A 26,964-nucleotide genomic window follows, 5' to 3' on the forward strand; every position below is an offset into this window, starting at 1 on the left:
ATGAATCAAGAACGCAACATTTCTATGTAGTCTGATTCCTAAGTTAATGATTCTTATAAGTCGATTCTTTTTTAATTGAATCAAAAAATATAGAGCGACCACAAACTCATTTTCAAATCAATTTATTACATTTAGCCTATCAGCAGTTTCTGTTCTTTGAGATTGGGACCATAATTCTTATATTTCACACCCCTACTGGTCTCCCCTCGCATTTTATCAGGTCTGGCAGTCTTTAAAGTTTACTTAGTTAGCATTAAAACTGGATAAATAAAATGTATCTTCCTGTTTTTTTATTAGATTGCATTAATGAGCCTCTGTGTTGGAGCACGTGCATTACGTAATGCATATAACAAGTAAATTGGTAATCATTTTCAGTATCATCTACGTCAGACTGGGGTTTAGCTGAGCTGAACTAACAGACGAGAGGAAATGGTAATACAATGCAGTGTGCGCTGGACAATGACAGACGTCTACTGGGGCGCAATGGATAATTGCAATTCCAGCATGATTACGGCGGTGCGTCGGTGCTGACTGTGGAGCAGCGCAGCAGAACACAGTCGCCATGCGCAACAATCCTCATGTGGTCGTAGGAATACTGCTACAAAAGTATTTTCGGTGATGAATCAGTGAAGTTGCTTGCATCAGCTTTATACATGTGAGAATCAAAGTTGTTCCGACATCAAGGTGAGTTTTTTGTACACTGCGCTCTATAAATCAATACAGCATCCTTATCCAAAGCTTTACGCTGTGCGTGTTGTTTGTTTAACCGTTTGTGTTTAATGCGAATTGTGATCATATCCTTCATATGCTCTTTAAGTTTAGTCGTGATTCTTAATGATGAAACTAAAGCTGTTTTTAAACGAAGTTTATAGTGGTGTCATTGCGTAAGCATGCGTAATTTGGAGATTGGTGCGTTTTGGCAGGTTTGCGTGCTTTAATTCAAACGGCTGAGCACTGATGTTTTATTTTGATAAATTTTGTATTTTAAGTGTCATTTTTAGTCGCTAAAACATGAGATGAGAAGGTGATACTTGCGTAAAGTGTGCGTAATTTATTTCGCTGGACTAATTAGTGTTTTACTTTCATATTTAAAGTTTCATTTTTTTTATTTGGAATGCAGTAACTATATAGAAATAGTGGTTGTTTTTGTATTTCATGTAAATTGTCTATTCAGCTGTGCCAAGCCTTTTGCAGATCATTAGATAGTCCAAGTTGTTTATTAGCTGTGCGACCAGCTAAAATGTTCCAAAAACTAACAACTTGTATAACAAGCTGGTAGCTGTTTTATTGCTGGTTCTGTGTGGTCTACCTCTTTGCACCTGCCACCCTGTTCGATTTTCAGCAGAATGTTATTATAAAGCCATCGAATTAAGTGTATGTCATTCCTAAGTGTATATACAGATGTGTTTGTCTTCAGGTTGCCTTTACTCTTCGCTCTCCAGCTGTTCTGTGATGGATTGAGCCACAATGTCTCAGCTGTACTACCGCAGAACGGATAACTCCTCGTACCGGGACCGCATTCCGCTGCGGATAGTGCGCGCCGAGTCAGAGCTGTCGGTGCAGGAGAAGTCCTACCTCAGCGCCGTGGAGAAGGGCGATTACGCCAGCGTGAAACTAGCGCTGGAAGAGGCGGAGATCTACTTCAAGATCAACATCAATTGCATCGATCCTCTAGGGCGCACGGCGCTGCTCATCGCAATTGAGAATGAGAACTTGGAGATCATTGAGCTGCTCCTCAGCTTCAACGTATATGTCGGGGACGCTCTGCTACACGCCATTCGTAAAGAGGTAGTGGGAGCCGTGGAGCTCCTGCTGAACCACAAGAAGCCCAGTGGAGAAAAACAGGTTTGTTTGAATTACTGTCTGCTATAGTTTGCAAGATCACAAATTAGCCAACAAATCAGTTGAATTGCATAAAGACCGCTTAAACCAGACTGGTTGTGAAGTCTCGGTGGTTTAGCTGATTGGTGGACTGGTCTCCCACCCTGACCAGCTGATAAGTTCTCAAACTAGACCAGACTTACTAGTGGAAACCAGGTTGGTTCATCAAAACACTGAAATACAGTTGATGTCAAAAGTTTACATACACCTTGCAGAATCTGCAAAATGTTAATTATTTTACCAAAAATAAGAGGGATTATACAAAATGCATGTAATTTTTATTTAGTACTGACCTGAATAAGATATTTCACAAAAAATACATTTATATATAGTCCACAAGAGATTATTTTCTCTTGTGGACTATATGTAAATGTATTTTTTTGTGAAATATCTTCTTATATGTTGAATTTATAAATATGACTGTTCAAAAGTTTACATACACCTTGCAGAATCTGCAAAATGCTAATTATTTTACCAAAATAAGAGGAATCATACAAAATGCATGTTGTTTTTTTATTCTTAATACTGTGTTGTTACTTGAATGATCCACAGGTGTTTTTTTTTTTTTTTTTTTTTTTTTTTTTTTTTTTTTTGTGATAGCTGTTCGTGAGTTCCTTGTTTGTCCTGATCAGTTAAACTGCCCGCTATTCCTCAGAAAAATCCTTCAGGTCCCACAAATTCTCTGGTTTTTGAGCATTTTTGTGTATTTGAACCCTTTCCAGTAATGACTGTATGATTTTGAGATCCATCTTTTTCACACTGAGCACAACTGAGAGACTCATATGCAACTATTACAGAAGGTTCAAACACTCACTGATGCTTCAGAAAGAAACACGATGCATTAAGAGCCGGGGGTGAAACTTTTTGAATTTGAAGATCAGGGTAAAATTTAACTTATTTTGTCTTCTGGGGGACATGTAAGTATCTTCTGTAGCCTCTGAAGGGCAGTTCTAAATGAATGAAAAATGACATTTAGGCAAAATAAGAAAAATGCACACATCCTCATTCTGTTCAAAGGTTTACACCTTAAAAAACACAGCTGTGGATCATTCAAGTAACTCTTGTGGACTATATGTAAACGTCTTCTATGTGAAATATCTTATTCAGGTCAGTACTACATAAAAAATAACAAGGTGTGTGTAAACTTTTGACCTCAACTGTATATATTAACAATATTCAAAACTATTAAAATGATTAGGAAAGCACACTGACATTTTTGGTTTCTACAAATGACTTTAAATTTTATTTTGATTCTTTCATGCTTTCAGCTGATAATCAGTTCACAAAATTGAATGCTTGAATGCTTAATTTGTCAATGAATTGTTTTGTGCAATTAATTGGGTATCTGCCAACGGTCATAAAGGTCATAGTAATAAATAAATAGTTGCAGTTTATAAAATGCATTTTGTTTTTTCTTTCTGTTACCCAGAACAGAGCAGTAACATTTTTAGCATTGCCATCCCCAAAACAGAACTTGCATAGCAGATCTGAATATAGATGTTTGCTTCATTATCCAAATATTTCAGTGGGTCTCCCTGGACACAAAACCTTCAAAAGGTCTCTTATCAACTTCTCATGTAAACATCCCGCTGTTGCAAATAGTAGTGCTTTTAGGGCTGAAAGGCATTACATCTTCAATTGTAAGCATAAGAACACTTTAGAAAAACTGCGCTTGTATGCCTGCTTCTTTTCAGAGAAGAAAACTGCCTGCTATAAAAAGCTTGATGTTCAGACTCTCAGGCATGTGAATTAATAATTACTGTTGTTCTAATGGTGCTTACTTTTCAGTGGAGAGATTTTTGCTCTCTCAGCAGCCGAGTGACTTAACATGGGTCTTACTGGTCTGTCCACTCATTGTAACTTTAATTTTCCTTTATTGGCTAAGAATAGACTAGATTCTGCAGCACTGATTCAGAAAAATGTTGAGACTGATACACCATTCACAAACCAGAGCAGCTGCGGAGCAGCTCAATCCCTGAGCGTGTTTTCTTTTCTTCTGTCTCTGTGTCTCTTCCTGTCTATGTCTATTAATGTCACATTTATGAAACTTTTTGATATGCAAATGACTAAATCAGCATGTCTAAAGACCACAAGAGGGCGAGTGAGTACACAGGAACAGGTTGTTTGCTTTGATTTTCTAGATTATGATTCTGGTGATCATAATGTGGCTCCCTTCATGTCTTGTGATTTTTATCACATTAGCCTGTTCTTTACAGGACTGGCCATTTCTGAAAAAATATGAAATAAAATACAGTCAATTTATTCAGACACCTTCAACATTTTTCACAATATCACAGTTTATTTGCTATAGTTTAGAAAATGGTAATAAAATATGACAAGAACTCAAGAGTTAAACTGTCACATTTATCCTGATAATGTCAGATAACTTTGAAAGGTATGTAACAAAATGTGGTCAGGTCAAAGTGTCATCAAATTTTTGGTCCCAAATTTTTATTAATTTTACTGGTACTTCACTCTATGAAGAATTTTTGGTTATAATATGTCACAGTTTACTTTATTTTGCTATCCTCACTTACATAAATGAACTATAGTGTCCTGCAAAAATTATATCTGGTGTCTGAATAATTTTTGGTTTGACTGTAACTGGCTATTTTCTTGTTCTTTTCTTAAAGGAATAGTTTATCCAAAAATGAAAACAGATTTGGAAAAATGTAGCAGTATATGATTTGCTCACCAATGGATCCTCTGCAGTGAATGGGTGCCGTCGAAATGAGTGTCCAAACAGCTGATAAAAATATTATGATAATGACTCCAGTTCATCAGTTAAGTTAAAAACTATAACTATAAAAACTATCAATAAATCCATAATAATGCTTTCTCTAGTGAAAAAGTTGTCTTTTCTGAATCAGGAGAGAAATGTGAAAAGATGAAGAACCGTTTTCAAGCGAAAACAGTCCAAAATAGTTCTGAATGGTGTATGTTGATGTGAGAGGACAACAGGAGATGGATATTTTTTATTGGAGGAAGTGTTATTATGGATTATGGAGTGATGGTTTAAAGTTAAAACGTCTTATTGATGGACTTATTTCTTACAAACACACAAATATTCACAAGATGTTAATGTGGATTACTTGTGCATTATTGTGATGTTTTTATTAGCTGTTCGAGCTCTAATTCTGACAGTACCCATTCACATTGGTAAGCAAATCTGTTCTGATGGATAAACAAACTCAACATCTACCAGTCAAAAGTTTTTGAACAGTAAGATTTTTAATGTTTTTAAAGAAGTCTCTTCTGCTCATCAAGTCTGCATTTATTTGATCCAAAGTACAGCAAAACAGTAACATTTTGAAATATTTTTACTGTTTAAAATAAGTGTTTTCTATTCAAATGTTTTAAAATGTAATTTATTTCTGTGATAAAAGCTACATTTTCAGCATCATTACTCCAGTCTTCAGTGTCACATGATCCTTCAGAAATCATTCTAATATGCTGATTTGCTGTTCAAGAAACATTTTTTATTATTATTATCAATATTTAAAACATTTAAAACAGTTGAGTACATTTTTTCAGGATTCTTTGATGAATAGAAAGATCCAAAGAGCAGCATTTATCTGAAATAAAAAGTGTTTGTACCATTATACACGGTATCTTTCAAAAATGATGATAAAGACATTTATAATATTTCAAATTTCTTTTTTGGATAAATGCTGTTCTTCTGAACTTTATGTTCAACAAAGAAACTAGAACAAAATTCTACTCAGCAGTTTTCAACATAATAGAATATTATAATGATTTCTGAAGGATCGTTTGATTGGAGTATTGATGCTAAAAAATCAGCTTTGAAATCATAGGAAAAAAGTACATTTTAAAATATATTCAAATGGAAAACAGTTATTGAAATATTACAAATATTTTTTAAATTTTACTGTTTTGCTGTACTTTGGATCAAATAAATGCAGGCTTGGTGAGCAGAAGAGACTTTAAAAAAAATCTAAATAGTGTATGTAAATGAATTACACATTTAACATTATTTTTTAATCTGGGAGTAAGTTGCATTGCTCAGATCAGATGTCAGTAAAGGGTCTGCTTCTTTAGAAGTAAAAAAATTCAGACTAAAAAAACAGCTGTCCCTCAGCTTTGTTGGAGATATGCGTAATGAATCATGAGAATGGCTTCTTTTCACTTATTAAACACAAAACTGACTCGAACTGTCATCTTCCTGACATTTCGTGTCAAGCCCCCTACTTTTCCCAACACTTTTTCTTCACCTCTCCTGTCTATTGTGGTTAACTATGAGCTTCAAAGCATCATATTGCGGCAGCAGATAATCAGTATGGCTGCCAGCCTGAACATGTCTCTCCAATTGGAGCCTTCATTATCGTCCTCAAATAGTCAAGCTTTGCCGTTGCCACCGTGGGCTTGAAACTCTTGCGAAAAGGATGAAGATATCAGTGGAAATGTGCTAATCACCCCCTACCTTCAAATCACACCTTCTCTTCTCAATGTGGCTTTAATTCATAAACTCTCGACTCATTTTCTCTCACTTCACTCTGTCCTCACTCGTTATTCTTTCTCACTTTTAATCACTTTGTTGCGCATACTGCCTGGGTTTTCATTTTCACGCTCTTTCTTTCTGTCTCTCACAGTTTTTTTTATCCATCTTCCCCAAATGTGGTGTGATCACAGAACCCAGTCTTCATGTAGCAGTGTTTATCTTATGACTCTAGTTTAAGATGCTTGAAACTTGCACTAAAGGATTAGATATTATCTACTTCACTGTTTTTAAAACAGTAGCTCTGAGCTGGTTACGCTTCAAGTTCAAATTTTACATTTACAAGGAATCAGTCCATCTTGTTTAAAGGGATAGATCACCTAAAAATAAAAATTCTGTCATTAATTGCTCACCTTCATGCCGTTACAAAACCATAAGGCCATGTTCATCTTCAGAACACAAATTAAGAGATTTTTTGATGAAATCCAAGAGCTTTCTGCCCCTGCATATAGACAGCAACACAACTGACACGTTTAAGGCCCAGAAAGGTAGTAAAGACATTGATAAAATAGTCCATGTGACATCAGTTGTTCAACCGTAATGTTATAAAGCTACGAGAATACTTTTTGTGCACAAAGAAAACAAAAATAATATTATTCAACAATTTTAATTAATATTTTAATGTACTTATTTTCACATATGATTTTGACAAGGCTCCTTGGTAGATTTGCTCTAGTTTCTAAGGATAACAGATTTGAGTACCACGATTTGAGTACTGTATGTATTGTGGATAAGTGCTTTAACCGTAGCATTTTAGGGCATTCGCTATCTTGTTCTTAAAGGGGTCATCAGATGCTAAGTTCACTTTTACATGTTGTTTGAACATTAATGTGTGTTGGCAGTGTATGCACAAATCTACCCTACAATGATAAAAATCCATGCAGTGGTTTTTAATTAATCTGTAAAAATAATATTCCATTTTTCAAATCGAGCCATTCTCAGATGCCTGTTGTTGTGGCGTCACACCGACAGAGGCCGCTCTCACGATAGCTGATTGACATGAGCGTTTTACTTCAGATCAGCTGTAACAGTCCGCCCTCTTTGTTTCGATCCCGGAGCAGGGATGTAAGTTAGACAAGAATATCTCAGATTGAGTGATTGAGGTGTTGTGTTGCTGGATGTAATAATGAACGCAGTGGTCGTCATTTACTCCCGACATCTGAGCTGCTGAAAATGCAGAAGATTACATTTGCTTGTGAAGGGAATGTGCCTCCCGAATCTACATCCAGCTTCACTTACAGCAGAAGTGAGTATAAGGGTTTTTTATGAATCTTTGCGATCGCCTTTCCTAATAATGTGCTAGTTAGCAAGTTTAGCGGCTAAACGCGGCTAAAGTAAACAGGCTCGTCACTCCACAGAGAGAAGAGAGGGGCAGGGCGAGCAGAGCTCATTTGCATTTAAACAGCCTCGACCAGAATGAGATGATTTTTGCAGAGCTGATTTTGGCAAGGTAAAAAGGGTGTTGTTTTACACAACCATTGAGAATTTTTAACCAAAGTATATTATAGACTTTTCATTAAGACCCTAAAGAATCATATCAACTTGTGGAAAATGGGCATCCTATGACCCCTTTAAGTTGGCTGATGTTAATTAGGGGTTCAAGTGCATAGCACTGAAACCCTATTGTAATTGTAAGAATGGCCAAGGATCAGCAATTTCCACGTAAAACTGATCGTGCAGACCAAACTATAAGTCGTAGAGACTTGAAGCTTGGAGTGATGGTAGTACTCACACCGCCTACAACGTCAGCAAGGCTCGCCCTAACTGGCCTGACGGGGGCACTACAGCGATCCAAAGTACGATATCGCTCAGAACTCCTAAACTGTCAGTTGCAGGCTTAACATTTTCGCGATTTTTGCAAACTAGCCCTAGGTTTTTTGCCCGATCGGAACCAAACCAGTGCAGGAAGATTCTCTGGAAAGTGAATATTAATAATTATCAAAAAAGTTTAACCTTTGACTTACCGTCGCAAAAGGACGCCAAAACGTTCAAAAGAAGCAGGGCCACTTTTAGTAAAATGCCTATAATTCCTGAACGGAATGAGAAACTCAGAACACTTATGTAAGAGCTCAATCTGAGGTCACCGAAAAAAAAAGCTTGACTACTTGGTGGTGCTATAAGAGGGGAAAAAAAAACATAAAAATGGCTATACTTATGCAACCATTTGTCCTATCAACATGAAAATCACTGTGCACAGTCTTAGACCAAAGTGCCACAAGTGTTTATAAAGACATTTGCGTATATCAAAAAACATGGTTGCCATTGGCCGATGAAGTTTAACGCAGGCCGATCGGAATGAAACTCAGTGGGCCTGTTTGACTCAAGGCCCCAAAGCAGAACCTAATTTAACCAAGTACGACAAGTTCCTGGATCAACATCTTTGTTGACCCTGGAACAACATAGTGATTAACCAATCAGATTTGAGAAAACAGTTTATAGTTTTTGTGAAGTTTAGGCTTACAATCAGTGTTTGGTGCTTGTACATCAGTGTCATTCATCTATCATTTCCTCTGATTTTAGGGATTACTCATGGGTAAGGTTAGGTTTAGGTGTAGGGATGTGGTCAAAATTAAATTTTTGGATTAAAATGTTGTCCTAGGGTCAACAAAATATGATGACCCAGGAACACATCTAACTCAGCAAAATCAGGATGTGCAGGCCCCAAAAGTCTGTAATTGGCCACTGGGGGGGCGATATCGCATTTTTCAAGGGCGTAAATTGTACATTGCACTGTTTTTGATCGAACTCCTCATTCCGGACAGCTTTGCCTCTAGAACCACTGCTGTCAATTAAATTGTTTGTTAAATGATTGGGAAGACATAAAAAAACTATGTTTGCGAACTAGTCCTAGGTTTTTTTGCTCAATCCACTGCAGTACAATTCTCTGGACTCTAGGTCAGTGGTTTTCAAACCGGTCCTGGAAGCACCCCTGCCCTGCACATTTTGTATATCTCCCTTATCAGACACATTCAATTCATGTTGTGCAGTTTCTACTAACGAGCTGATGAGTTGAATCAGGTGAGTTAGATGAGGGAGACAAAATGTGCAGGGCAGGGGTGCTCACAGGACCGGTTTGAAAACCACTGCTCTAGGTCAATAATTATCCAAAAAAAAAAACCATTTTTTTAATTTACCCTTTGGGAAGCTATAACAGGGTCGTTTAGAAAAGGGGCCTGTCCAAATTTACTTAAAATCCTACAAAGCCTAAAGGAAAACTCAAAACTTCACAAAACCTGGTGAGCACATGCCACAGGTGATTCTAATCAAGCATGCACATTTAAGGAAACTGGACCACAGAAAACATTAAAAAAACATAATATTTCTTTGGTAAATTACCTGGATTTACCAAAAATGCTTTTTAAAGATTGATTTAGGTGGTTATAGGCTTGCTAAATAATGTATTTTTCATATGTGCTTAAATGCCTTAAAGCACTTGAACCCCAGTAATCGCTGCCTGCAGCTATATTTTATTCTTGCCCTTGTCCAAAACATTCTATTTTAGATGAACTTCCTCCCAAACTTCAAACTGAAGTATTTCCTGCTATATTGTGCCAGCCTTTCTTTCTTCTATTTTAATAAGGTGAACCATCTTTGTTGATAAAAACCAGCGTTTCAGCATTGTGCTTCCCCAAGTGTAATTTATTGGATGTATTGTTGTGGGCACTTTTAGTTTTGCCACACATATTGCTTTGGTTAGAAAAGCTCAGTCTTATATGACCACAAAATCTTTTTCTTTTGTAACTGGGTCACTATTATGCTTTTCAAGCAAAGACCTTGCCAAACTCCAGACAGGATTTCACATGGTTCTTCTCTGCTACTGAAGCTCTGTAGCTACTTCAAAGTGATCACAGGCCTCTCTGTAGCCTCGCTCCCAAGTGTTTTTTTCTTATGAGCTCAGAGGGTTTTCAGGAAAGACCTTTTTCCCTGCCAATGTCTGGGTCATTTGATGTAGTTTCCATTTCATCATAATTGAATCAGTGGTGGGCACTCCTATTGTTGTACACCCTTCTTCCTAATTTATGCATTTGTGTTCCTCTCTCGTTTGGAATATTCTCATTTTCATTGTCATAGCTGTCCTTCACATTTGAAATCTGAATAATAACGAGGCCTTAATTGTGGGGTTTTTATCCAGCAAGTGTTGTTATTTCAGCGATTCACGGGGAGATGCCAATTGTAAAGCAAATGCATCCTCATTAAGGCAATTGTTTTTCAACACAGGCCTTGAATACTTATCCAACATTATGCATATTTATTTTTTATATATATTTTATACCATAACACAGTGTCACCGTAATATATTGCAGCATTTCAGTACAAAAAATAAATAAAGATTATTGATATATAAAGATAAATAAAACAAAGATTGTTCAATGAGTTATTTGCTGTTTCTGTGGACTTGTGCACTTGTTTGTGAAATTTAGTACTGATTTCTGAGTGACAATAGTTTCAAATTAAATCATATTTTTTTTAATACTTTTTTACTTTTAATATTATCTTTTTTATCAAACAGTGGATCCAAATGCACTGGGGAAAAAAATAATGTAAAAAGATTTTTACTCAGAAATAGTCACTTTCACAAGTAATTACAAAGAAACAGCAAGCCACGCTGAACTAAACATGAATTTTTGAATTAGAAAAAAATTAATTATTTTTCTTGTTAAATTTAATTGTCTTTAAAACTTTTTTAAAACATTTTTTTACAGTGTAGTAATTGGACACTTCCACAACTGGAAATGTATACATGCATTATATGACAAAATATCAAACAAAAAGTCACATTTATTATAAAAAATTATAACATATTTAATTTTATAATATATTTGGATTGTTCAGTTCAGTATATTTGAGTTCATATTCTTTTTCTAAAAAGGTATCACTTGTTTTTGGGGCCATTGTATAGTGAAAAATAATGAATATGGCGTATATTGGCTATTCTACAAAATTGGTCCAAACTGCTGTCCAACAAACCAAAAAAAAAACATATAAAAAGCATTTAAGTATTCAAATATTCTAAGATCCTATTATTATCTATTGAAACCCACAATAATATTTAAAATATTAGTAAGCTTAATATATTTAAAATCATCTTTTATTAGGTACTTTCAATTGGGAGGTGACTGTCTCGAACCCTAACCCTAAATTATATTGAAATAATTTTTGTATTTTTTTTCCATTGTTGTTTTTATAAGGATCTTTTTGATTTTATTAAAAAGTGAAGTTAAAAAAAGTATTTTGTTTTCTTTGTTATAAAACACTACCGAAAATGTGCTGCCACGACTAAAACATGGGATATTTTGTCAAAAATAAAGTATACAAAATTATCAGATATTGTGATAGTTTTGATTCAATGTATATACAAACTAATGAATCCTTAACTTTGAAATCAGTATGATAAAGTTTTGCCTTTTACAAAAAAATTGATTCAAAATACAACAAATCTCATAAATTACACTTGAAATATTGTTAAAAATGTAACTGTTATTGTTAAAAAAAAAAGGATAAAATAGCAAAAATATATATATATTTTCAATGTAGATGTAAGCAAAATCTTATTATGACTCTTCTAATTAAATTATTATTACTGTGTCTTGGTAGTGACAAATTTGAGGAAAGAACAAATATTCCAAAACTTTTTCAAAATACAAAATGAAAATTAACTGTACAATTACTAGAAATGTGTACTTTGAATATAATACAATTTGCATACATACAATTTTTGGAAAAAGACTTTTTTACAAGACATTTCCAACTCTGACTTTGGACCAATTCTGTAGAATGACCCATATATGTGTCATCAGATGAATTTATCCCATAATTTCCATTTTCTACCCAGGTACCACCCATCCTGCTCGATAAACAGTTCTCCGACTTCACCCCTGACATCACTCCCATCATCTTGGCTGCCCACACCAACAACTACGAGATCATCAAGATGCTGGTGCAAAAAGGTGTGTCGGTTCCCCAGCCTCATGAGGTGCGCTGTAACTGTGTAGAGTGCGTCTCCAGTTCAGACGTGGACAGTCTGCGGCACTCGCGCTCCCGTTTGAACATCTACAAGGCCTTAGCCAGCCCCTCTCTTATCGCCCTGTCCAGCGAGGATCCTTTCCTCACAGCCTTTCAGCTCAGCTGGGAGCTCCAGGAACTCAGCAAAGTTGAAAATGAGTTCAAGGCCGAATACGAGGAGCTCTCCTATCAGTGTAAACGCTTTGCAAAGGACCTCCTGGACCAAACCCGGTCCTCACGCGAACTGGAGTTGATCCTCAATTTCCGTGATGATGTCAACCTGCTGCAGGATGAGGCCAACAATGAGCTGGCTCGACTAAAGTTGGCCATCAAATACCGCCAAAAAGAGGTACAGCTTGGTATTGCAATCATGTATTTTAATACAATGGGCCCGAAAAGTATTTGGGCACTTAAAATGTATGCTTTTTATAGCTTTCTGAACCTGCATAGACAGTGACGCAACTACCACGTTCAAGGCTCGGAAAGGTAGTAAAGACATTGTTAACACAGTCCATGTGACATCAGTGGTTCAACTGTAATTTTATCACAGGGGTCATCGGATGCAAAGTTCACTTTTACATGTTGTTTGAACATTCATGTGCATTGACAGTGTATGTACACATCTACCCTACAATGATAAAAATCCATGCAGTGGTTTTTAATTAATTTGTAAAAATAATATTCCCTTTTTCAAATCGAGCCATTCTCAGATGCCTGACATCACACCGACAGAGGCCGCTCCCACGATAGTTGATTGACATGAGCGTCTTACCTCAGATCAGCAGTAACAGTCCGACCTCCATTGTTTCGATGCCAGAGCAAAGATGTAAGTTAGACAAGAATATCTCAGATTGAGCGATTGAGGTGTTGTGTTGCTGGATGTAATAATGAACATAGTGGTCGTCATTTGTCCCAACATCTGAGCTGCTAAAGATGCAGTGGATTACGTCCGTTTGTGAAGAGAATGCACCTTCCGACCTAAATAAATGTGTCTATGTTCATGCAAATCATTCGTGATCCAGCTTCACTTACAGCAGAAGTGAGTATAAGGGTTTTTTATGAATCTTTGCGATCGCCTTTCCTAATAACCTGTTAGTTAGCAAGTTTAACGGCTAAACGCAGCTAAAGTAAACAGGCTCGTCACTCCACAAAGAGCAGAGAGGGGCGGGGCGTGCAGAGCTCATTTAAAGCAACCTTGACCAGAACAGGATGATTTTTGTAGAGCTCATTTTGGCAAGGTAAAAAAGGTGTTTTTTACACTACCATTGAGAATTTTTAACCAAAGTATATTATAGACTTTTCATCAAGACCCTAAAGAATCATATCAACTAGGCAAATGGGCATCCGATGACCCCTTTAAGAAAAGACTTTATTTCACAATTTCTTCCCTTCCATGTCAGTCTTCGCTGCACATTCATGAGAATACCACAATGCATCTATAGCCACATACACACTCAAACTTTTTAGGAGTGACAACTGCATTTAAATGCGTGAGTGAGTCCCATAAATTATCATTCCATGTGTATATGGAACAGCAGTCACTCCCGCATTTGTAACCACAGCAACATTTCGGTGTGTTGCAGGATTGAATAACAAGTTAGCCAATTGGTATCATTTTTTGGCTAAAGACTCTTTGTATGTTGACAGCAAGTGCTGTCTTGCAGTATTGCCATGTCCTCATATTTACAAGTGCTTTAAGGCATGTTGTTTGGTCTTAGCTTTATGAAGATCTGGCAACACTGACACTTTACCACAGGGCTTGTGAGCGAAACTAGCCCCATGTCAAAATGTGCTAAGGTTAAGACTTTCACTGTTATTTTCTTGCATCTCACATACAGACAAAGACACATTTCTGACACGCGTTTAAATACATCATTAATAACTAGTTGTTCAGTTAAGTTCCGTACACACTGTGTAGAATTTTGGTAAATGTGGTTGTCACTATCTGTATTTTTCAGGAGTTAAAGGAGAAGTATACTCCCAGAGCAAAAAGTTACAGATAATTTACTCACCCCTTGTCATCCTTTCTTTCTTCAGTCGTAAAAGAAATGTAAGTTAGACAAGAATATCTCCAATTGAGCGATTGAGGTGTTGTGTTGCTGGATGTAATAATGAACGTAGTGGTCGTCATTTACTCCCGACATCTGAGCCGCTGAAGATGCAGTAGATTACGTTTGGTTGTGAAGGGAATGCACCTCCCGATCTTACATATATCTGTCTATGTTCGCGCGAATTGTTCGTATCCAGCTTCACTTACAGCAGAAGTGAGTATAAGATTTTTTTTATGAATCTTTTCGATCGTCTTTCCTAATAATGTGCTAGTTGGCAAGTTTAGTGGCTAAATGTGGTTAAACGTGGCTAAACTTGGCTAAAGTAAACAGGCTCATCTCTCCACAGAGAGAAGAGAGGGGCGGGGCGAGCAGAGCTCATTTGCATTTAAAGCAGCCTGAACCAGAATGAGATGATTTTTGAAGAGCTGATTTTGGCAAGGTAAAAAGGGTGTTGTTTTACACAACCACTGAGGATTTTTAACCAAAGTATATTATAGACTTTTCATTAAGACCCTAAAGAATCATATGAACCTGTGGAAAATGGGCACCCGATGACCCCTTTAACAGTGTCCTTACTACCGTTCTGGGTCTTGAACGTGCTAGTTACATTTGCCCTCTGTGCAGATTCAGAAAGCTCTCGAATTTCATCAAAAATATCTTAATTTGTGTACCAAAGATGAACAAGGTCTTATGGGTTTGGAATGACATGGGGGTGAGTAATTAATGACAGAATTTTCATTTTTGGGTGAACTATCCCTTAAAGGTTTTAATAAGCTAAATACTTTTTGCAGACTGTGATTTCTATCTCCCCTAAGATTGACTAAGCTAAGAACAAATGAACTCCCACGTATATTGTATGCCCGAAAAGGTCCTCTTAGCAGTACCTGAGGTGAGCCAGATGAAACTCGAGCCTCCATTGTGTATTAATTCAAAAGCACTGAAGTGTTACAAGTCCAAACTAAGAGTCGGGTAATTTTCTTCACAGTTGACAAGGTCATCACATGCCTCAGCGCAGTGCAGATCTCATAAAAGGGGCCCTTTGACCTGTTATGACTTATTGCAGAGTAGGAGTGAGGAGTCATATCCACTTTCAGCACATAGTGTGCACTCATAGCTACTAATTACTTTCCCTGTGGAATTTAGTCTGTTCAGTCTGGTTGGAAAATAGTCTACATGTCTAATTTCAGTCTTTTTGTAATACAATGTGAAAAGAGCCTTGTTGCTGAAATGATTTTGCCCTCTTTTGGTTTTGCAAAGACATTACACCCTACATGATTTGCTTTGTTGCTTACTGTATGTGAATTACTTAAATATCCATTGGTTATATTCTTCTCAGCTCACGGTTATATTAGACATGATTAGGTTCAGATTAAATGGCATTTGTTCCAGCAGTCACACAATCACTGGAAATGGCAGTGACAGCCACACCAGCACTAATCGTATTATTGTAAATGTTACTAGAATGTCTCCAATTAAACAGTGCATGTGGATGTCAGCTGTAATATCAGAGAACAGATCAGATCAGATGCCGCATGCTTTGTATTAGCTCAGATGAAAAGATATCAGTCATTAGATTGTAAGAGTAGAGAACATGTTGCATATTGTTTGTGGTGAATGAAGAAAAATACTTTTGCATTCAAAGGAGAAGTCCACTTCCAAAACAAAGATTCACATATAATGTACTCACCTCCTTGTCAAGATGTTCACGTCTTTCTTTCTTCAGTTGTAAAGAAATAGTTTTTTGAGGAAAACATTTCAGCTTTTTTCTCCATATAATGGACTGCTATGGTGCCCCGATTTTGAACTTCCAAAATGCACCTGAACTTCCCAGCTGAGAAAGATGGGTCTTATCTAGCGTAACGAAATGCTGAAATGTTTTCCTCAAAAAAATATTTCTTTACGACTGAAGAAAGAAAGACATGAACATCTTGGATGACAAGGGGGTGAGTACATTTTATGTGAATCTTTGTTTTGGAAGTGGACTTAATAATGCTTGTACTATTTATTTATATATTTGAAGGTAAAGCATTTTTAAATTATGTGCTTAAATAGTTCATTCTACATCAATATATAGAAAGTTGCATTAAAGTTGCACTTTTCACCGTTCAGAAACGTTTTGTGTTATATAAAGCTTTCAAGCTTTATAGTTCTGAAAGCCTTAAGTGGTGGCCTTATTTGTCCTGCTGAGGTGTATTAAGATATCGTCGTCGCTTGTACAGCAGCCCTGTGACAGAGAGTCCTTTAGTCGAGCGGTAGAACAGATTGCACCGTGCAAATCAGCCCTGACGGAGAACACTTAAGATCATTTCAGACTTGACCTCATCGCCTCCAGAACGCCTGGCTCTGCTGTAATGAGGATGCATTTGTTGTAATTTGGTTAGGCGCCCTCCCACTTCCGCTTGACATTTTAGATGCTTCGTTAATGGCTTCGGGCAAATCACTGGAGACAAGATGAAGAGAATGATGGAGAAAACAAATAAGCATTGAGAAAAAGAGTCAATACATGGCAGCAAGTATTGTAGCATTTGCTTGGCCATGCACATAATTAAAAATATACACTACACTGCTTTATGCATGATTCAGAGAATAATGAGTTTTTATCCATTTTTGTTTTTTGTTTTTTTTTGTTTTTTGCAAAGATTAAAAGCTGATTTAACTTACAAAGTTTAACTTACAACTTTGTCCAGTAGGTGGCTTATAGTTAGTTACAGTGGCGTACTTAGTTACATACTACATTACATTTTGAAGTCAAACAATACAGCTTTAATTCAGCATTCTTACAATCAATGTAGTGGATATGTTTTTTTGTTTGTTTGTTTTTTATTTCTGCTTTGTGTTTGGTTTGTCCTTTCAGCTTACATTTACTGAGGTCAAAAGTACCTCAGTTACACACACCTTGCAAGATCTGCAAAATGTTAATTATTTTACCAAAACAAGAGGGATCATGCAAAATGCATGTTATTTTCTTATTTAGTACTGACCTGAATAAGATATTTCACATAAAAGACATTTACATATTTAGACATTCACATTTACAAGACATTTAGACAAGACATTTACAAAGACATACACAAGAGAAAATAATAGTTGAGTTTATAAAAATGACCATGTTTACATACATTTGATTCTTAATACTGTGTTGTTACCTGAATGATCCACAGCTGTTTTTTTTTTTTTTTTGTGATAGCATGAGTCCCTTGTTTGTCCTGAACAGTTAAACTGCCCGCTGCTCTTCAGGAAAACTCCCTCAAGTCCCACAAATTCTTTGGTTTTGTGTATTTAATCCCTTTACAGCAATGACTGTATGATTTTGAGATCCATCTTTTCACACTGAGGTCAACTGAGGGACTCATATGCAACTATTATAGAAGGTTTAAACGCTCACTAATGCTCCAGAAGGAAACATGATGCATTAAGAGCCAGGGTGCGAAAACTGTTTGAATTTTAAGATCAGGGTAAATTTAACTTATTTTGTCTTCTGGGAACCATGTAAGTATCTTCTGTAGTTTCTGAAGGGCTATACTAAATGAAAAAAAAATATGATATTTAGGCAAACTAAGAAAAAATCACATACAACTTCATTCCATTCAAAAGTTTTCACCCCCCAGCTCTCTTAATGCATTGTTTTTCCTTTTGGAGCATCAGTGAGTGAACCTTGTTTAATAGTTGCATATGAGTCCCTCAGTTGTCCTCAGTGTGAAAAGATGGATCTCAAAATTATACAGTCATGGTTAAAAAGGGTTTAAATACACAAAAATGCTGAAAAACCAAAGAGTTTGTGGTACCAGAAGGATTTTCTGAAGAACAGCAGAACTGTTCAGGACAAACAAGGGACTCATGAACACTAAATCACTAAAAAAAAAAAAAAAAAAAAAAAAAACAGTTGTGGATCATTCAGGTAACAACACAGTATTAGGAATCAAGTGAGTGCAAACTTTTGAACAGGGTCATTTTTATAAATTCAACTATTATTTTCTCTTGTGGACTTGTTTTTTATGTGAAATATCTTATTCAGGTCAGTACTAAATAAAAAAATAACATGCATTTTGACTGATCCCTCTTAATTTGGTAAAATAACATTTTGAAGATTCTGCAAGGGGTATGAAAACTTTTGATCCCAACTGTACTTTTTTTTTCACTTAGATTCACTTGTAGTTTTTTAAGGAATTTTATGTTTTTTGCTTTTATTTTAGTTAATTTCAGTGTGTTATAATAATTTGTTAATTTGAAATTCTTTAAATAGCGGAATTAATCTACAAGTCGCAGCATTATTGCAAGTGATCTAGTGGCATTTTCAGGTTTAATTTTTTATTTTATTTTATCACTTTTTTTTTGTTTCATTTTTTTTTTTCTGATTATATTGTTACTTACTAACTAAATTTCTTATCGAATTTCTTAACATTTTAACTTACATGTGGCATTGTGCCTTCAGACTGTTTTGTCCACAACAGTATGGTTGTCAAATCACATTATAAACCTTTGTGTAAGTGTTTGAATCTCTTGCAGTATGAAGCAACATGTTAACTATTCCGTAGGAGGCTCAGCAGTCTGATGGGGAATAAATGGAAGAAACTCAGACCTCCTGCCTCACTATTCATCTTCACTTTATCATTCTGACTTTATAAGACACTAATGCACACTACACATGGTATCCTGGAGTCATGCTTTGGGGAATCTGCTGAAAACACTGATGTATAGTTCGCTTGTGCTGTAACTTAATTTTACTGGCAGTTTATAGCTCAGTTCGAGTGGAATACATGCCGTAATGCTATTTCTGTAAATCCTGTGTCATACACAAACTATGCCAATATAACATATGTAAACAGATGTAAAATTTTAGTATGTCTTGCAAATGGATAAAAATGGATATTCTGGGAAATCTGACCAAAAAACGATGAGACAGGGTTGGCAGCTTGTTTTCCAGGCCACCTGTTCAAGCTTATATAGTAACACGTGATTTTCCTGTATTCTCTTCTATTCTTTTCTGTCTCAGTTTGTAGCACAGCCAAATTGCCAGCAGCTGTTGGCCTCACGCTGGTATGATGAATTTCCTGGCTGGAGGAGACGTCACTGGGCTGGCAAGTTCATCACCTGTGTCTTCATCGGCCTCATGTTCCCTCTGCTCTCCCTCTGTTACCTGGTGGCACCCAAGAGCCACTATGGCCTGTTTATCCGCAAGCCTTTCATCAAGTTTATTTGCCACACCGCCTCTTATCTGACTTTCCTCTTCCTCCTGCTGCTTGCCTCTCAGCACATAGTCTCGAACAATCCTGATCGCCAAGGTCCAAAGCCCACCACGGTGGAATGGATGATCCTACCATGGGTTCTAGGTAATGTCTCATCCCTACAGATCCATAAAATGAACAAAAGAATTCCTATTTGTTTGTAATGTTCTCCATGCAATGTTTTCATGTTTCATCTTGGACCAGAGAACCAAGAAGGTCTTTGAAGGTAAACCAACTAAACTCTTGGCCATCCTTGCAGGATTCATATGGACGGAGATCAAGCAGATGTGGGATGGTGGATTTCAGGATTACATCCATGACTGGTGGAATCTTATGGACTTTGTGATGAATTCCTTGTATCTTGCAACCATCTCACTGAAGATCGTTGCATATGTTAAGGTATATTGCATCACAGCAATCCCTGGTAGGAATCACTTGGGATAAATCAAGAATTACTAACAGTTACTTTTGTGTTCCTAACAGTACAGTGGTTGCAAACCCAGGGAAACCTGGGAAATGTGGCACCCTACATTAGTAGCCGAGGCGGTGTTCGCCATCGCCAACATCTTCAGCTCTCTACGCCTCATCTCGCTCTTCACGGCTAATTCTCACCTAGGTCCTTTGCAGATATCATTAGGACGGATGCTTCTGGACATCCTAAAGTTCCTCTTCATCTACTGCCTGGTGTTGCTTGCCTTTGCTAATGGACTCAATCAGCTTTACTTCTACTACGAGAGCAATGAAGGCATGAACTGCAAAGGCATCCGCTGTGAACGTCAAAACAACGCTTTCTCAACGTAAGTCTTGGAAAACGTCTCAATCTCAATAGTCATTGTCAAATGCATCAGCCATAAATCAGCTTAATCTAAAGGGGTCGTCGGATGCCAATTTTCTTCAAAGTTTATATGATTCTTTAGTACTTACTAACTTGGATCACATGTTCCTTAATAACCAATCACATTACACCCTTGACGTCATTGAATTTCAGTCAGAGTTGTGCAACACTCATCTTTTATGGATACCATAGAAGTGGCGTAAGCAGAATCCCACCTGTTGCAAAAAGTGAATTCTCTTAAACTTTTTTTTTTTTGGTAAACTCTAAAAATAGTTAAATCCAAAAGTATTGTTTAGTGTAAAACATGCTGAAGATTAGCAGATCATAAGCCGTTTCCTCTAAAAAGCTGTTTATTCTGCATAGTGAAACCTCTCTTCCATTGACATCCATTCAAAGAAAACAGCCTCTGGACTCCTTTCCCACGTACTACCAGACAGGAAGCATTAGCTTTGGCTGTTACGCTTTGGCTGTTATGCTTTTTCAGCTGATGGTTGCAAGCTTGCCATCTAGTGGCTTTGGTTTCTACTAATTGATTAGCTGGATCAGGTGTGTTGATTAGGGTTGGAGCTAAACTGTGCAGAGCTGTGGCCCTCCAGGAATTGAGTTTGAGACCAATTGAGTCTATAACATACTTTGGTTAGAATTTTTCAATGGCAGTGTAAAAAACACCTTTTTTACCTTGTCAAAAACAGCTCTGCACACAGAATCCCATTTTGTTACATGTCTCTTTAAATGCTAATGAGCTCTGCTCACCCCTGCCCCTCTCTTCTGTGGGGTGATGAGCTGTTCTGTTTACTTTAGCCACAAAACTTGCTAACTAGCACAGTATTATGAAAGGCCATTTGCAAAGATTCATAAAAAAACCCCTATGCTCACTTCTTCTGTAGGTGAAGCTGGAACACTAATGATTTGTGTGAACACAAACACATTTAGGTAGATCGGGGGGCACATTCCTTTCAAAAACAAACATAATCCACTGCGTCTTCAGCAGCTCAGATATTGGGAGTAAATGACAACTGCTATGTTCATTATCACATCCAACAACAGAACACCACAATCGCATAAGAGACATTTCTTGTCTACTCCTGCTCCAGCGTTGAAACAATGGCGCACTGTTAACAGCTCATTCGGGGCGGGACTAAGGTAAGATGGTCATGTCAATCAACTATTATGGGAGGGGCCTGTGCAGGACTACATAGAATCTGAGAATGTCCTAATCTGAGAGAGTTTTTTTAATAGAGATTTTAAAAAAAAAACATTGGGTAGATTATCATCATTATAGGGTGGTTGTGTACACACAATGCTAAAACACATTTATGTTCAAACAACATCCGATGCATCCGATGACCCCTTTAAAATGTATCTCCTAGATTATAATGAAAGCTAATAAAATTGTGTACAAGTTGGAGCTAACTATTCTAATCTTGCTTGTACTCTGTTTGTAGGCTATTTGAGACCTTGCAGTCTTTGTTTTGGTCCATTTTTGGGTTGATTAACCTGTATGTGACCAATGTCCAAGCTGACCACAAGTTCACCGAATATGTGGGTGCTACCATGTTTGGTACCTATAACATCATCTCCTTGGTGGTCCTCCTCAATATGCTTATTGCAATGATGAACAATTCCTATCAGCATATTGCTGTAAGTTTATATATTAATATTTTCATGACATCCTACTCACTTTCACATTTTCCATATACCATATTTGCACATGAAAATTTGCACGTGAGTATTAAAGGGATAGTTCACCCAAAAATGAACATTGTGTCATTAATTACACAACCTCATGTCATTCCAAACCCATCTTTGGAACACAAATTGAGACATTTTTCATGAAATCCTAAAGCTTTCTGACCCTGCATAGACAGCGATGCAATTACCACATACCACAAGGCCCAGAAAGGTAGTAAGGACATTGTTAAAATAAGCCGTTTTGAAATACAAGTCACCACATGATATATATTCTGGAAAATACGGTACAACGTGCTTTTCTCTTGTAAGGCACTTTGGTATGAAAACATAAGTGTATATTTCTCAATAATTACCTGCTTCTCACATATAGTGTGTTCTGGCTTTTCTAAAGGACCATGCTGATACTGAGTGGAAATTTGCCAGAACTAAATTATGGATGAGTTATTTCGAGGAAGGAGGCACCTTGCCACCTCCCTTCAACATTATCCCCAGTCCCAAATCCATATGTTACCTGATTACATGGATTAAGGTGCACGTGTTCAAGAGGAGGTCAAAGAGGACTGAGACATTTGGGACATTAGGGGTGAGACTCTATTCTTCTTCCTTTTCTGGCTCTTATATTGACTGGTTTAAATAAATAATCATATGACGTGGCAGAAAAGTGAATTACATTTTACTGAAAAGGTTCATACGTAATGGAGTAAAGGGAATTTAATTATAACTAATGTGTGTCATAAGATGTCCAGCATGCTCAGTTGTCTTAGAGTGAGAAGATACTTTAATATTGTAGGGGAAGACATAAAATTATTGAATTACATATGTTCTTCCTTTTGTCCTTTCAGAGAAGAGCAGCTGAAAACGTGAGGATAAACCACCAATACCAGGTAGCTTATCACCAAAAATACTGTTACTCTACAGTATTGTACTGTATTGTATTGACTTTCTTTGATATTTTTTTCACCAATTAATTGTATTGCTGTTTACCTAAATGCAGGAGGTCTTGAGAAACTTAGTAAAACGATATGTGGCAGCTATGATTCGAGACGCCAAGACTGAGGAAGGACTTACGGAGGAGAATTTCAAAGTAAGCACTGAAATACTTATTTTTTTTATTTTGTCCATTTTTATTTTATTTTCACATTGATTTGAGATTGAAACCAAGTTGCATTAAGTCATTTCTTGCTTGTGTTTTACTGGTCCTTGTATACAACTACTGGTGTGGATGAAGCATTACATCACAGCAAAAGTTTTATTTTATCAATGCCATTATAAAAATACACTATATAACCATTGATTCATGTATTTTCAGCCAAAAGGTGTCCAAAATAGTAACGTTTATGTAATAAAATTGTATTTAGATGGTTATGTGATTTCAAAATGGCATCCACAGTGAGGGGGTCCACCCTTATGTAGAGTAAAACAGCTTTTTCTTGCTCAGCTAATACAGTATGAGTTAAATTCATCTAATTTCAGTGTACATTTTAAACAGTCAAAATTCTAGTCATTGTGAGAAACATTTTAAATTATAAAAACTGTTCAGTGCACCTTTAAATAAGCATTTTGAAATAAAAACACAAGTAATTTGTGGACTCTAATCACTTCGACAGGAGCTGAAGCAGGACATATCTAGCTTCCGCTATGAAGTCATTGGAATGATGAAAGGCAACCGGAACAGTATTCATGTGAACAAGCCGGGCACAGCAGCCTCCGATGGTTCCCATCCAGATGGTTCACTTCAATATTCCTCAACTTATCAGCAGAACAAAAAACTACATTTGTACGATGTCACTGCAGTGTTACAGCAACAAAAATCTGAAGAGCCAAGGGAGTCTCTCGGTTGTCTGGCCAATGGATCAGCAGTAGTTTTGACTGACCCGACACTCAAAGCCAGGAAGGACTTCCCTAAGGATTTTACAGACTTTGGGTTATTTCCAAAGAAACAAAACAGTCTCAATCCAAATAAGATCTACTCGCTCGCTGAAGAGGAATCGGATTCTGACATATTAGACTGGGTGAGAGAGGAAACGCTTGAGAAACGTCTGTCAGAAAAAGCTGAACAGGAAGAAAATGAATCAAAGTGCCTGATGGAGGAAGAGGAAAGTGTGTTGGAGGATCAGGAGAAAAAGCATATTGCATATCTGCATGAACATTAAATAAACTCTCTAACTTTTGTAACCAAGGATTATCTGAGTCTCAGATTTAGCTGACGTACTTTGTCCGATATGAAACAGTATCCTTTCTTATGCACAGAGGTGAGTTTCTGTGAGATGAATTGTCTCAGGAAAAGATATTTGCCTGGCTGTCTTTGGGCTCAAGAAACCTCCCAGCACTACAGATGCCAAAAGCAGCTGTAAATCTGGAGGATGTAAAATGGAGAAAGCTCGGGAAAGCACTACACAGTGTCCAACTGACCTGTTAAATAATTTTATTTTTTTATTTTTATTTGATGTATTTAACCTCACGGTTTCACTGTGGCAGCATCCTCTCACCATTTGTTTTTTGTGAAAAATAACTTGGGGAGAAAAAAGCTTTGTGTGACCCGAGAAACTGCCTATTATTGTTGTTATTGTATATTTTTGCAAAAGATATACTACTTTTATTCTGCAAGGATGCATTCAATTGAGCAAAAGTGACAGTGAAGACATTTATAATATAACAAAAGATTTCTATTTTATTTAATGTCTGTTAAAAAGTATCCTAAAAAAAGGATTACATTTTCTGTAAAAATGTTAAGCACCACAACTGTTTTACATTGATAATAATACAAAATGTTTCTTGTAATGGCTGCTGAAAATGCAGATTTGTGATTACAGGAATATGTTACTAATGAAATCATTTAAAAAGCTGTAAAACAGAAAACTGTTATTTTAAATAGTAAGAATATTTTACAATATTGCTGTTTTGACTCTAATGCAGCCTTGATGAGCATAAAATACTTTAAAAATCTTACAAACCCCAAGCATCTGAACAGCAGAGTATAAATAAAAACAAATCTCCTTTGAGCTCCAAATAATCTAGATTTAGCTGGATATGACATACAACAGCTACACAGCCTGATTTAAAAATATTTAAATGACTATGCAATCTAAGTATAACTCATAATACAGATGTCTATACATCTGGTTACATCTGTTACAGATTTCTAAGCACTACCCTGAATATATTGTGATGTTGGATAATTATCTAACTCTTGAAATGTTTTGAGCCCTTATAAATAACAGTTTTACCTGACTTTCATGGACCATAATATTTCAACTGTGGCTATTTGAGAAATAAAAACTCACTCTCCGACTAACATACTGCAAGTTCAGATTCTTTGTTATATTTATGTTCAGCTTACAAAGTCTGCCCACAATGACCCTTCACAGGGAGTTTGATTGACAGATGACTCGACAAATCATAATGCCGAATCTGCCATTTTATCTGAGAAACAAACCAGACAAGAGAGTAGATTAACTTCGGTGGACTTGAAATTGAACGCCTTTCTGCGGTTAAAACTAGATACCTTCTGATGTTCATTCATGTTAATTTAATTAATCAAAAAAATGTATCACGATGGTATTTATTGCAATAACGATATCAATGACGGTAATTCAGGGAAACCCTGTTTCTTTATCTTTCCTATTTTTACCCAAAATAGGGTGAGCATTACTGAGTACACACGTAATGTAATGACTCTTTAATTCACTGGAATGTGAATTAAATTGTTTGTACTTTCTGTACTGGAAGCTCCTGACACTGAGACAAATTCCTTGTGTGTGAAACACACTTGGCCAATAAAGCTCTTTCTAAATTGGAAGGCTGAGGGCGCCCTTGCGCAGAAACTCCACATATGCTTTATAGCAGAAGTAGTAACGTTAGTACTGACGACGCTTCAGGAAACTCTAATCCAGTTATCACTTTAGCTGAATAAAACGCAGATAGAGGAATTTTAACTGAGGAAACTTGAAGACAATAAACATACGATTGCTACAATATATTGTTCTTATGTTCTTCAAACAATCTTGGGTATTTTTATAAGGGTTAAAGGGGTCATCGGATGCCTATTTTCCCCAAGTTGATATGATTCTTTAGGGTCTTAATGAAAAGTCACTAACATACTTTGATTAAAAATTCTCAATGGTTTTGTAAAACAACACCCTTTTTACCTTGTCAAAATGAGCTCTGCAAAAATCATCCCATTCTGAGGGATTGTTCCTTTAAATGCAAATGAGCTCTGCTCACCCCGCCCCTCTCTTTTCTCTGTGGAATGACGATCTCGTTTACTTTAGCTGCATTTAGCCGCTTTTAGCCACGTTTAGCTGCGTTTAGCCGCTAAACTTCCTAACTACCACGTTATAAGGAAAGGCGATCGCGAAGATTCATAAAAAAACGCTTATACACACTTGTGCTGTAAGTGAAGCTGGATCATGAATGATTCGCGCGAACATACACGGATATATGTAGATTGGGAGGCGCATTCTATTCACAAACAAACATAATCTACTGCATCTTCAGCTGCTCAGATGTTGGGAGTAAATGACGACCACTATGTTCATTATTACATTCAGCAACACAACACCTCAATCGCTCAATCTGAGATATTCTTGTCTAACTTACATCCCTGCTCCGGCATCAAAACAAGGAAAGTTACTGGACTGTGACAGCTGATCTGAGGTAAGACGCTCATGTCAATCAACTATCGTGGGAGCGGCCTCTGTCAGTGTGACGGCACACCAACAGGCATCTGAGAACGGCTCGATTTGAAAAAGGGGATATTAT

At 36.7% G+C, this 26,964-nt stretch overlaps 2 protein-coding genes across 4 annotated transcripts in view; one reads left to right on the top strand and one right to left on the bottom strand.

The window, feature by feature from the left end:
* c4 (complement component 4) overlaps window positions 1-26,964 on the bottom strand; it is a 360,913-nt gene that overhangs the window by 269,640 nt on the left and 64,309 nt on the right. The gene's annotated exons all lie outside the window — the stretch shown is intronic.
* On the top strand, window positions 459-25,489 carry trpc4b (transient receptor potential cation channel, subfamily C, member 4b). 3 transcript variants are annotated; one of them, XM_051129654.1, is made up of 11 exons: window positions 459-684; window positions 1,402-1,845; window positions 12,231-12,749; window positions 19,445-19,781; window positions 19,936-20,075; window positions 20,160-20,473; window positions 21,957-22,152; window positions 22,595-22,786; window positions 23,046-23,087; window positions 23,198-23,287; window positions 23,811-25,489. In XM_051129654.1, the coding sequence occupies exons 2-11, from the start codon at window positions 1,468-1,470 to the stop codon at window positions 24,354-24,356; spliced, it is 2,754 nt and encodes a 917-aa protein (XP_050985611.1). In that variant the 5' UTR covers window positions 459-684; window positions 1,402-1,467; the 3' UTR covers window positions 24,357-25,489. The 3 variants fall into 3 exon arrangements, with proteins under 3 accessions (XP_050985611.1, XP_050985609.1, XP_050985610.1); XM_051129652.1 differs by having other exon boundaries at window positions 1,418-1,845; XM_051129653.1 differs by having other exon boundaries at window positions 1,443-1,845.

This window comes from Labeo rohita, chromosome 15 (assembly GCF_022985175.1).
Source record: "Labeo rohita strain BAU-BD-2019 chromosome 15, IGBB_LRoh.1.0, whole genome shotgun sequence".
NCBI classification, from domain to species: Eukaryota; Metazoa; Chordata; class Actinopteri; order Cypriniformes; family Cyprinidae; genus Labeo; species Labeo rohita.